Source organism: Oryzias latipes, chromosome 3 (genome assembly GCF_053564925.1).
Source record: "Oryzias latipes strain Hd-rR chromosome 3, Olatipes_Hd-rR_3.1".
NCBI lineage: Eukaryota > Metazoa > Chordata > Actinopteri > Beloniformes > Adrianichthyidae > Oryzias > Oryzias latipes.
In genome coordinates, this window is record NC_136239.1 from 27,400,131 (window position 1) to 27,413,338 (window position 13,208).

At 36.7% G+C, this 13,208-nt stretch overlaps 1 protein-coding gene across 2 annotated transcripts in view; it reads right to left on the minus strand.

Moving 5' to 3' along the window:
- LOC101164142 (CUB and sushi domain-containing protein 1) overlaps positions 1-13,208 on the minus strand; it is a 411,649-nt gene that overhangs the window by 158,000 nt on the left and 240,441 nt on the right. For both annotated transcript variants that reach the window (XM_023953530.2, XM_078944567.1), the window contains exon 8: positions 3,697-3,778. In XM_023953530.2, coding sequence (XP_023809298.1) covers positions 3,697-3,778 — 82 coding nt within the window. The remainder of the gene's footprint in view (positions 1-3,696; positions 3,779-13,208) is intronic.

Here is a 13,208-nt window from a genome sequence, read left to right on the forward strand (position 1 = left end):
AAGAATCCTTTTTTTTAATTGCATTTTCCTTCTCTTTGTTCTCTTCATCTGTTTGTTTCAACTCGTTTGTCCTTTTTTCAATGTTTCTCTATCCATTTATTCCAATAATTTTGTTTTTGAACTATTTTCAAAACGCCTGCTGTTTAACATGTGAATGGTACATTCAGCCATCTGAGTGAAAGTCTGCATGTCTGTGAGTCTAATGGCTCCTTCCTGCTGGCACTCACCACAGTCTATCACCTGGCTGAACCTATCTTGAATGTCTTTATAAGAAAGCTTTTGTGATAAAGATTTGGTTCATTCACTCCTGTTATAACCTGTAAAAAGTTCATGAAAAAAAGCTGTATACCTCGCTGCTTACAAAAAACAAGAAACATTCTTTTTCTATGAAGGTTACTGCTTAAACTTGTTTTCAAATTATCTAGGATACAAATTTCCTGGACGCCCAGCACATCTGTGACATCACAAAAGAGACCTTTTTTAAAAGGCATTTTTTAATCTGCTCCTGATGGTCATGATTTGGATCAGGGGTTGGCAACCTAAGGCACGCATGCCACAGTTGGCATGCAGACGGAAAGGCGGTGGCACTCAGGGGTGTGACAACAATAGGCCTTGATCTGTTGTCCGTTTCTATTTTCCGGATTTCAAAAATAACCAGGTTTGAGTGGTCATCTCTCCTCACAATGATTTTTTTCCCCTTATGGCTTCATAAGGAAAGGGTCCAATCACACAGCGTTGTTCATGTGACCCCGCCCACCTATAGCCTAAAGATACAGCCACTTTTCGGCATCAGCCTGATTTAAATTAATGTGCGCCATAGGAAAAAAAAGTTGCTATTGTGAAAGGAAAATGTAATAATTATCCTGTGATTTTGAAACATTTGCCAATGACAGGTGGGGTGAAATGAGCGTCTGTGGATGGAACGTGAGCGCGCCGCATGCATTCAGCAGATCCACAAGCTTCTGCTCACGTTTTTGACTGCACAGTTTGTTTTTGGTCATGTTTTTGGTGTCACATCTACTGACATTTATGAAGTTATAAGTTCAGTTTGCTGATTAATAACCAAGTAAGGTCAGAATATACCCAGACTTTCTTTCTGTTCTGCCAAATGTCAATATGAAATGTAAACAAGTTTTAAAAACGAATATTACAGCTGATCATCACTCCATTTACTGAGGATGAAAAAAATAAATAATGAGGGTGTCCAATTGTGGAAAATTTAAATTATTATAATTAGCAAAATAACGAACAAGTAAAAACATTAAGTTGTACATGCAATAAAAGCACCATCAGAGAATTAACTTACATGAAGTTACTCAGGCCCTGTCTCATAATGTAAGAAAAGATGACTTAGCCAATATACGCTTATTTTTTTCATGTTACTGGGTGTGAAGTTTTTAGATGTATTGATGGTACTTTGTTCTGCCGTGTCCAATTCTATTGCTGTAGGTATGAAATACCACAAATGCAGTACTTATGGTTTCAAACTAATACAGTTGCAATACCGTTTCAACTTTGACCTTTTTTCCTTGTGCAATGTTGTTATGAAAGCACTTTTGAGTTAATGCGATAACAAATTTAAAAAAGCCATTTGACCTGCTGTTTGTAAATTAACTAACATTTCAGATATATCGGAAATGTTTATGTATTTCTTTTACTTAGAGTTTGCATTTCAGTTGGTGAGAGCACAGTTGTTAAGGAGAACATTTCAAACTGGCACTTCATGTAATAAAGGTTGCTGACCCTGATTTGGATAAAGAAATACTCAGAAACAGTTTTGAACTTAATTTTGCTTTATATATATCATGAGGAAAATAAACAAAGAACACGTTAACAACACTAAAAATACAATAATTTATTGGAGTGGGTTTTTAACTAAAATGCATTTAAATTATTTAAATTCAGAATTATTTTCTCAAAAACTATAACAACTGGCTGAGGCGAGTGTTATATTAATTAGTAAACTTGTTTATGACGGCTAAAAAAAAAATAGTAAATTGATGTCAGTCGTATATTTTTCTCTCATAAGTGAGGTCTCTAATTAATGTGTTGGCCTGACAAATGTGAAAGCTCGCCCTTTCTCTTGACTTTTTAGCTATTTAAATAAACAATTTTTTTCTTGTATAAAGGCCAGCCCTGAAACAACAGGATCCCAGCAGGTGAGATTATTTGTGGTGATGAGAAAACAACAAGACACTTGTGTCTCTCTGGAACTTTAATGGGGATATTTTTACTCATCTGACAATTTCTGGGACCAGAATGGCGCAGACTGGTGCACTCCTGTTCAAACTGAAAGTTCAAGGGGTTTATTAGACTCAAAGACAGAAAAAAAAATACATGTGCAGCTTGATTTGATAGGAGAGGGAAAGAATTTCAGTGCCTTCAATATGTACTTTAAGATACTGCAGACTTTAAGCACGTCAGACATAAACCCCAGAGGTTCAGGGAATGTGAATATGTTCACCTAAGGCTAGCATTGCATTGTTTTATTCCCAAACCAACTGACAATTCTCAATCCTGCTGATACCAAAGTTAGGTAAAACCAAAGAAGACTTGAAAGGAGAGAGTTATCCTAGCAACAACAGCTAAACCATGCACACAAAATGTATGTGTTTCTAAAGTTTGGTTGAGAAATGAAAGTATAAAAATAAAATCATTTTTAAGCTCATTCAAACCTTACTTCTGACAGCGGTCAGTCGCTGTAAGAAGTAGTTTCTATGAAGGTAGGAATGTGTAAAAAAAAAATGGATGAGCATGTAGATTTGATTTGAGAACGTGTGCACTGAAAATTTACATACGTGTGTAGAAATTCTCTGCTGTAAAGTTCGACAAATAATATCACAGCTGACAAAAAAACATTTTTATGTGGTCATTTAGAGTTCCAACTTCAAATCGGCAATTAAAACTGCTAAAATCTGCTGCTGCATGTGAGCAAAACGGATACGTGTCTGATAATTGAACGGGGGGGGTCAAACAATCAGAATGCAAAATGCAAGTTCAGTAAAGTTATAAAGATATTCACAGATTCGGACTTCTGGCCTCAAAAACTCTTCTGATAAACGTTCAAATGTGACATCAAGTATCTAGATCATTTTGTATTAACACAAGAGTGTACTACAAATGCATTTCAGAAGAAAAAAATATTGCTTTTTTCTGCCTTTTAATGAGATTTGTTCTCTTCGAGCTGTAAATGCCGACATGGCAGCGAGTCGGCTGCCAAGGGAGCATCAACAAAGTGCAAGCTCTGCGAAAAGACCATTCTGTAAAAATCAATATCTCTCAAAAGAAAAAAAATATATATATATATAATTTAAATGAGCTGGTAATGAAGACTCTTCTGGATACTCATGCAACAATAAATATTTTGTGAGAAAGTCCATCTTTATTTTATTGTATTTATTTTTACACTTTAATAGAGATATGTGCATAACTTAACAGTCCTATTACAACAAAGATTATATCAGAACATTACTTTGCTAGCTTCAGTATCTTTAGAGCTATTTTGACCAAATGATCCATATTTAAATAAAGAAAATTCTTTAAAATAAGCAAAGTGAATTTATAACATAATCGTTGTTGTAGGACAATAGGCTGATTAGTCAGTATAGACAGTTTGGTGAGAAGAGCTTCAGAATCTTCAAAGCTATTGAGCATGATGAAGAACAGGAGAACCTGAAAGTGTTAAAACAAACTTACTGGAAAGATGAGCTCATCCTCTTGCCATTTTCTGGAATCCCAGGATCTGGACAAACATCGCCAGCAAGACCGCTTTGACTTACTATAAAAAAGATGAGATAAAAAGTTAGTAACAACGCTCTTTGCCCTTCGGTTAAATAGTTGCGATTTTGCAGTATTCAGACCCTGGAGGTCTGCAGATTTATGACTTTTTATGAGTGACTTAATGAATAGTCTCACTTTTGCTCACATAATCATGGTTGGTGTTTTGTAGTTTTCTACTAAAATCTGGTAAAAACAATGAATCTAGTTCAACAGTAGCAAAATCTCTAAAATGGGTGGCAGTGGCTCAGGCGGTGGAGCAGGTCGTCCAATGATCGAAGGGTCTGCACTTTGATCCCGCTCCCCCCCAGTCAACTGTCGTTGTGTCCTTGGGCAAGAAACTTCACCCTCCCTACCTGCAGTGTGTGAATACGTATGAATGTCCCGGTGATGGTCAGAGGGACCATAGGCGCGAATTGGCAGCCACTGTCATCACCAAGCATGAATGAGGAGTAAATGAATAATGGACACATTGTAAGTGCTTTGAGCGTCTGGAAGAGCGCAGATAAATCTAATCCATTGTTGTTTAAAAAAACAGCATAAAACAGATCTTAGAACTGGCTCAGCATTTTTTTTTATGTGTTGTGTCAATAAAAAAGGATCTGACGTGGGATGACTTTCCTGATGCAACCAGACTAGAATTGAATCTGCAACCTACAAGTTTTCAACTCCTTGTGTTCATCTGCTGCAGTCCGGGGAGCAAAAGTGACTAACCTTTATGTGTATTTACAGTTAGCTTTCAGAAATGTTTGTCTTCTCTTTTTCTTTTACTTTTTATCAAGCTACAAGTAAAAGTCAAAGTATTTAACAAAAACGTTTTAACACTTCCTGTGAAAAACATTTCTTTAAAGCAGGGGTCAGGGTCATGGCTTGTGAGGCATTTCTCGCTCTTTTGATGGCCACATCTGGCTTGCAGACAAATCTTTCATTTAAAAAAAAAGTTTCATTAGACCTGTCCTTCTCAGGCGCGATGCAATGTCAGTCTGTAACGGCCTGAAACTTGTGAATTGCCGTCCCGTCTTTGAGAAAGAGCTGCGAGGGGAGGGGTATTGGGAGCAGGCAGGAAGGTGAACAGTGTTTTTCAACCGGTGTGCCGGGAGATGGTCAGGTGTGCCGTGGGAAATTATCCATTTTCACTGATTTAAAAACATTTTCCATCTCCAGGATATCAGTTTCTTTGTTCATCCAAACAGGCCCTGATAAAACACTACCGGTAATTAGGAATATGAAAGATCATGAAATACTTTTGTCTTTCTGTTTTTTGATTCTATTAAAGACACTTTGATAAGAATGACGTTATCGCGATTTAGCCACATCTTCAACTGTTTTTGGAAAAGTCCCGCCCCTTTGACTGTCTCCACCACTCATTCTTTGAGGCTTAATCATACGTTATCAGTCTGACCAATCAGAAGTGATGAAAGTCTTCACTTCCTTGTGCCGATTCTGCTCATAAAGTCTCTCAGTTCCGACAAAAATACCAGCTAGACCGTGGTAAGACCGTGGAACAAGTGAACAAAACAATGACGCTCAGAAAAGCGAGTCTGTCTGCCAATCTGCTGCTGTTCTTGCACTACATCTCCCATGATGCATTGGGTTAAAGCCACAGCTTCTCAGCGTACAATCAGTCTTTCCTGTTAAACATCTTGAAACCACAAACACACCTCAAACAGTTTTTAAATCTTCTTGATGAAATCAGAGGTAAACAGTTTAGTTCTCCTTCAAGGTTTGTGTTTATTAATAACAGCCAAACATCCCAGAGTTTGGTCCAAGACATCTTTCTAACTGAAACACTTGTCTAATAAGGTCTGGGTTATTGTATATGTTAAACTTAAGAAGAAGTAATAACAACATTTAAGAAACAGGATTTAGGTGAAGTAGCCAACGGCCACAATTAAACAAAATTGAAACAATGTAATCAACTAAAAAGAAATAAAACATTTTTGTTAAAGGTTTTCAAAGACTTCATCTTTGATTAAGACAATAGAAAAACCAATAAAACTTCAACATGTTTACCTTTTGTGTAGCTACAGAAAACATAAATACAATGTTAGTCTTTTTGTGTTAAATTAATCAAACATATTGAGATTATATGATTGTTCAAAAATGACAGTTGCCTTTGCACTAACATTGAAAAAAATCTTTAAAAAATAAATCATTATTTAGAAAGAACATATATATATATATATATATATATATATATATATATATATATATATATATATATATATATATATATATATATGTGTGTGTTTGTGTATATATATTAATTCTTTCTAAAGATTTTTTTTTCAATTTTAGTGCAAGGGCAACTGTCATTTTTGAACAATCATGTATTTGCGAGGTTACATAAATAAAATTGCATGTTAATGAACTGGAGGAAAAAAAAACAACTACCGGGGTAAAATGTCAAATGATTTATTTGAAAATTATTACGGAAAATAACTTAATTTTTATTACATATTTTTAGAAAAAACAGCTGCAACTTCCAGCTTTTTCTGCCACAAAGATCAGAAATATGCATATGAGATCGCAGAGGCAGCTGTACATCAACACAGACTTTAGACTTCCTCCTTTTTTCATTTTTGGATACTGGTGTGCTGCAGGATTTGTGTCAAGGACAAAGTGCGCCTTGGCTCAAAAGAGGTTGAAAAACACTGGATCATCAGAACGCGTGTCCGTCACATACCACACACTGCTGCAGCGTGAGTATTGCTGTACTGACAATGTTTGGCTCCACGTCTAAATGTGAGCAGTCTTTCTCACATCTAAAGAACATTAAGACCAACCTACGATCACATTAACAGATGGAAGTCTCAACGCCTGCATGAAGCAACTCACCAGGTTTCCTCAACCAGACAGCAAAACCACCATGCAGCACCACCAGAAGTCGCATTAATGCTAAGAAATAATCATTTAATAGCAACAGCATAATGTAGCGTCCCTTTCCCACACTGAGGCACGGAAACTTAACCTCTTTTAAGGTTCTTTATTCTGGTTACTGTAGGCCGTAACCAACGCAGTACAACTTGTTCAGAAACTCCTATACATCTCCCGCTGAGAGCAGTGTTGCCAGATAGAGTCACAGTTTTCCATCCATCCATCCATCCATCCATCCATCCATCCATCCATCCATCCATCCATCCATCCATCCATCCATCCATCCATCCATCCATCCATCCATCCATCCATCTATCTATCTATGATTGGGAGAAACAACAATATACAGCTTTTGTAGACTTTTTCCCCTACTGGACTGATTAAGTAACCGATGCGGTGATTTTTCGATCGATCAATAGAGACCATGAATTTCTGCTTATTTTTTTTTTTTGGATGCTGATGTGCCGCGGGATTTTTGTCAAGGTTAAAGTGTGCCGTGGCTCAAAAAAGGTTGAAAAACACTGGGTTAGATGACAGAACCCATTAAGCGTCTCTACCTGGTGCGTTCACGGAGCTTCAGAACATAAGACTTCAACAGCCACCCAGCCTATTATATATTCATGAGGGGGAAAAACCCGCCGCACAGACCCTAAAACCGCCCAAATTATGCATACCCACCCAAAGCCATTTTTACCCGCAAATTTAGAACCGCCCAATTGGGCGGAAAACCACCCAATCTGGCAACACTGGCTGAGAGTGCTTCTCCCAACTTTTTATTCCTCCGCTACCGCACCACCCCCCTCTTTCCCTTATTCGGCACATAGCTGAACCCCATTGGTCGAAACCTCACAACGACAGGCTGAGCGACAGAACTGAGAGCCAATCAGCATCTCTGCTTGATGCGTTCCATGAACTTCGGAACTTATAACGCGACCAAACAACAGCCACTCAGTCCAACTCAGTCCGCTACAATAACAAAGTTATTAAAAAGAATCCACAAACCTGTTGTACTTTAAAAGTGTTGAAAGTACATAAAATGCACACATTCACTTGTATTTTTGGGTTTAAACATTTTGTATGGCTCTCACAAAATTGCATTTAAAAATATGTGGTGTTCATGGGTCTCTCGGCCAAAAAGGTTCCCGACCCCTGCTTTAATGGAAGCTGCCTTGACTTTTCACTTTTCTGCCTTTCATTGCCACCTGACATCATTTATCTGCATAACATCAGATGTAAAAATATCACAACAGCAAAACACAAGAAAGATTTTGTCCATCCTATATTCCGGATATTGCATTGGTTTTAGGCAAGCCGGGAGCATCTGTATCATGTCAAAACTGTAATGTAAATGTAAATGAGACCAGACAATATGATTGAAACCAGATTAGACCAGTTCTGTCTTGATGGAACACAGTGGATGAATAATGATAGTTAGAAAGACACAAAAAATAAAAAAGGGGAAGGAAAATAAATAAAGAGCAGAAAAATGAGAAGATTGCTGTTTGGAGAAAAAAAAATAATTTTCTTCTGTTGATCTCCTGCTGCATCTTTTTTTGCTTCACTTTTTCTCAACTTTTGGATTACCACTGCTCATCCTGCTTTTGCATTCATCCATATTTGCTGAAAACTTACAAAGGGATGCTGAATTTTTGTGCATTCTTGCAGTAAAATATGGATGAATTTCCCCCCCCCATGTGTGTGATTACGTTTAGTGTGTACTATGGACTTTGTCAGTGTATAGACGCTGCGTGTGCATGTTTGCATGAGATATGATGCAAACAGAACAAGCTGTCTTCTTGTTCTTTTGATGTTCTGTCCAACAATCATCTCACCAACTCCTACAATCTCTTTCAAAATCTCTCATTGCTCTTTCTTTTACCCACTTTTAAATGACATTAACTGGCATCAAACACAAAGGTTTCATACTGCAGAAAGATAATCTAACTAATGCAAACGGCATATAGTGAAAAAAGATGATGATAAATATGACTGCCAGGTTGATGTCAAAAATCCTTATGTTAACTTAATCCAATAATTTACATTTTAAAAGACTGTTCATCACTGAAACACCAGCTCATGATGCATTGCATCATTTACATATCATCAAAGTGTGTTCAGTAAGCCTTTTTATTTCTAAATGCCAGTTTTTAGGAATTTGTGGAGTGATAAGTTACTGCCGTTAGGTGATCTTGTTTGGTGACAGCCTTTTGCAAAATTACAGTTTGCATGAAATTATAAAGCTTTTCAAAATGTTCAAAGGGCTAACCAGCTTTGGACCTCAATCTTTTTGGATTCACGGTTTGGCCACAGCTTTCTGCTGGTAAAATCAGCAGCATGAGAAATCCGTTTTAGAAGTAATTTATGAGTAATATTTTAGGAATACAGATATAGAGACTGGGTTGTCTACGTTGAGTCTATTGTTTTGTTTTTTTATCTTTGTTTATTTTGAAGGTTATGGAAAACGGCCAAATGGAGCTGTTGAACCACGCGGTGGCAGGGAGCTGATCACAACCGGTGTTCGTCGAACTCATTACAAAAGCTTAATATTACATTGACATAATTTTTGCTCTAAGTAGTGTAAGGCATTACTTTTGATATTCAGGTACAGGTTACTCATTACATTTAAGTAAGTTAACATTAACATGAAAAGCAGCAAGACCACTACCGGTAGGTATTAAATTAAAAATACAATGATCTTTCAGCTTGTTGTCACTCGGGTTTGATGAAGCATTTGGAACATATAGAAATGTAACATTTCCCTTTCAAATGTGACAATTCCAATAACTTATCATTGGCTAAAAAAGACTAAAAAACAGTTTTAGTCTTTTTGAGGCAAACAAGCATCTTCTAATCTATTTATATACTGAACAGAACAGAATAGAATAAAACTTTATTGATCCCACAAGAGGGAATTACCTTGTTATCATAAGTCTATTAAAACAGCAGATAGATAATAAATACCACTAAAAATACATTTCAAATAAATTTATAAAAACAGCAATAATTGCCAAGTGCCTATGAGGCCTTTTAGAGTCTAGTAGCTGACCGAAAGAAAGATCTGTGAAAGTCTTCCTTCTTGCAGCGAGGTGTATTAATCTACGGAACTACTTTTAAATAAAAGTATTGATTAATTCTGCAATATATTAAAGGTTGGATGTAAATTGGTCAACACTGATTTCAACAATTGGCAGCTCAATGACTGCATGAAGATAAAATAGCTTCATGGCAGAATTCTTTGTGAGAGATTATGTGATTTACTACAAAAACAACAACATTTACATATTACAATGTTCACCAGCACAAAGACACAAACCAAAACAGTAAGGAGAATCCGACAATAGAAAAGGTGAATTGCTGTTTGAGAAATATTTGTCTGTGCTAAGTTGTTGAAAATAAATACAAATGTGTAATAAATGAAATATAAATGAATGTGTCAAAAATAAGATGGTACGGCACATTAAACAGCAAGATGTCTATTTGGATCTAAAAGATGCATTAGCTTTGGTATGAATCCCCACAAGTTTTTTATAAGGTCTTTCTAGAAATGTGGCTTAACCATCTTGTCAGAAATAGTAAATTTGAATCCTTCCTGAAACCAAAACACCTTCTTCTAATTTAGAACAAAAAAAATATTCTCAGGCTTCCAAACGTGTCCCATTTCCCTCCAAATGTGACACTGATCATGAACAGTTCACTTTTTATTTTGGTTTTTATTGCATCAGACAGCAGGAAATGCCTTGAAAAATGAAATTCTTTGTAAGGCTTCATCTTGTTTGCAGTGATTTAGGCAAAGCATCTTTGACCTTACTTTGGAGCCTTTCAGCTCTTATTGGTGCAGACGTTGATTTTACAGTAGATAATGATACCCTCTAACAAGCCAGCATTTCTACAAGGCCCTTTATTCCTGTTCTTAGCATCATTTGCACATTTTGCACTGAAACATATTCATACAGAGACTAGAGAGTTGCCTCTATTCCCAGGGACTTGGCTGTGGGCTCACATTTGTTATTTTTGTTTGAATATACGAATGTCAGACCTGTAAAGTGTCTGGAAAGCGTACTCAATTGTGAAGCAAACTTCCAGAGTTCATTTTGTTTTTACTGAATAGGGTGACCAATTTTATTTAATCTTTTTCTCTGTTGGGAGGTTGTTGTTGTTGCTTCCATGGGAATCTCTTGAAAGATCAATATGTAGGGAAGACAGAGGAGGACTATCCAACAAATAAAGAATTGATCCAAATGCTTTTGTTTTGATTTTCTGAACAAATTGCAGCTCAATTTGCAGCTTAGACAAACATTTCTGGCATATGTCAAACACTTTGTTTTAATCAGGTACCGCCTTGCCCGTCAATATGTAGAAATGTCCTTGGGAAAGACACTGAACTCCTCACTGCTCCTGGTGGTTATAGGTTGGTGCCAGTGTCAGGCAGCAGAGCCCCATAGGTGTGTGAATGTGTGTGCATGGGTGCATTGGACTTTGACTGTAAAGCACTTTGGGCTTTCTACGAAGTTAGAAAAGTGTTTTATTAGTATACACTATTCACCATTTTAAACCACATTAACTGTTTCCAACAAAGCCTTAACATAAAAATAAAAACTGCCTTTTGTGCCTTTAGTTTGGAACTAACTTATCAACAAACAGAATCTAGTATTGGATGAGGGAAGTAGTTTTTAGAAAACACAATGTTTGCTGGTCCGATAAAGTGACAACTTGGCAACAAAACAATTCGAAAGAATTCTTGAGTAAAAAAAGCAGGAGGCAGGAAAAGTGAAGTGACTTATTTATGTTTGTGATTCGAGATGTTCCCAGATACATAACATTTGACATGCTCTCTGGCTGGCTGATGGATAGAGAGAAAGGTGTTAAGTGCAGTTAGATCATTGGCTTTCCTTTTGCTGCCAATCGTCTACCATTCCTTTTCCCATTTCATCTTCATTTCCAAAGGTCAATTCACCCCAGAGCCAAAGTCTATTGCCACAAATCAATCCAACATCTTGAAAAACAACGGGAAGTTTCATGAATTTGCTTTTTTTTATTACAATGGCCAAAGGATGTTGCGTGCATTCATCTTCTGTGATGCTGCACCACCCTGCAGTGTCAGGTGGGTTTTTGTTGTTGTTTTATTAGACTGTAGACTGTAGCTAGCACAGCGCTGAATGTGAATACTGAGCGAAAAGGATTATAAATCACACTCTTTCAGTGTTGATTCATTTCAGTTGAGGGTGATTGTCTGGGGAATAAAACTACTTAATCACAGTTTTTCAGCCTCTCTTTGATTATGACACATCCTCAGAAGTGAGATAATATTATAGTGAGAGCAGGTAAGAAGCAATAAAAGTTGTTCTCGTCTGAAGCAGTCTGGATCATCACACCCCTGGTCTTTTCCTTTGTCTTTTCATAATCTCACCTTATCTTCAGAATTATGTGCGACTCTGATCAATAGACTGGGACTGAGAATTATTCAAAAATAGGCCATTGTTTTACCATATATGGATTTATTCTAATATATGTCTATTAAGGGTGTGTTTTATTGCAGACAAGAGGCTGTTCAAGTCCTCTGGATTAAGATTCATAAGCATTTCTTTCTCTTAACAGATAAAACTCATTACCATCAGTCGCTGGTTCTTCATAATGAATATATATGACACAAAGACTGAACAATCCTTAACACAAAGACATAATATCACCATTGGGAGTCGCACAATGTGAAAAAAAGGTGTCATCAAAATTGTTTCGCGAGCAAAAGTCAACTTCAACTTAACTTCTTTTCCTTCATTTTAATGACCGATTGGCGGCCCAATGGCAAAAGTTCATCTGAGCTCCGTTTCAGTTTTGCTCCACAAACCTGCCAGCATGTTTTCAATGAGCGCCAGTACCGTGCTGTGAAATTAAATTTCTCATTATTGTCCAAAGCTAGAAACCCTTAAGGGCTCCCTGGACTGCCAGTGAACAACCATTATCATTCCTCTTTCGCTGAACATAATGATTACAGATAGGAAAGTGCAACAATAACTTCACAGGTGGGATAGGTCTTCGAGCATGCTGGGTCCATTGGTGATTATCCTGATTTTCCTTCACAGAAGGAAATGTGCAGTACAATCCAGGCTAGCAGGTGCTTTCGTGTGGTCAGTGAACTTTGGTCAGCTGCATTTAGCTGCTTTTTCATGTTTGATCTCCAAAGGAAAGAAAAATAAAGTCTAGACTTTATTTTTGGTAAATCCACAGAAATAGGAAAGCAACGCGCAATATAAGGTGCGATGACTCAGGGAGGGATTTAAGAAACATTAACTAAATTTTAAAAAAGAACAATAAAACTGTTCAATTATAATACCATTTAAAATTTAACAGGAACAGAATACAAAACGAAAAAAGTAGTTAAGTTAAATTCAGAAAAAAAAAGTCACAGCGTTAATTCTCATCTGATAATTTATTCACATTGTGAATAATTGTGAATAATTCACATTGTGGGTTTTTACAGTATATTAGGAAATAATGTATTTTAAGATAATCTTCATACAAAAAGAGTAACCTCAAAAAATGCACGTTTTTATTAG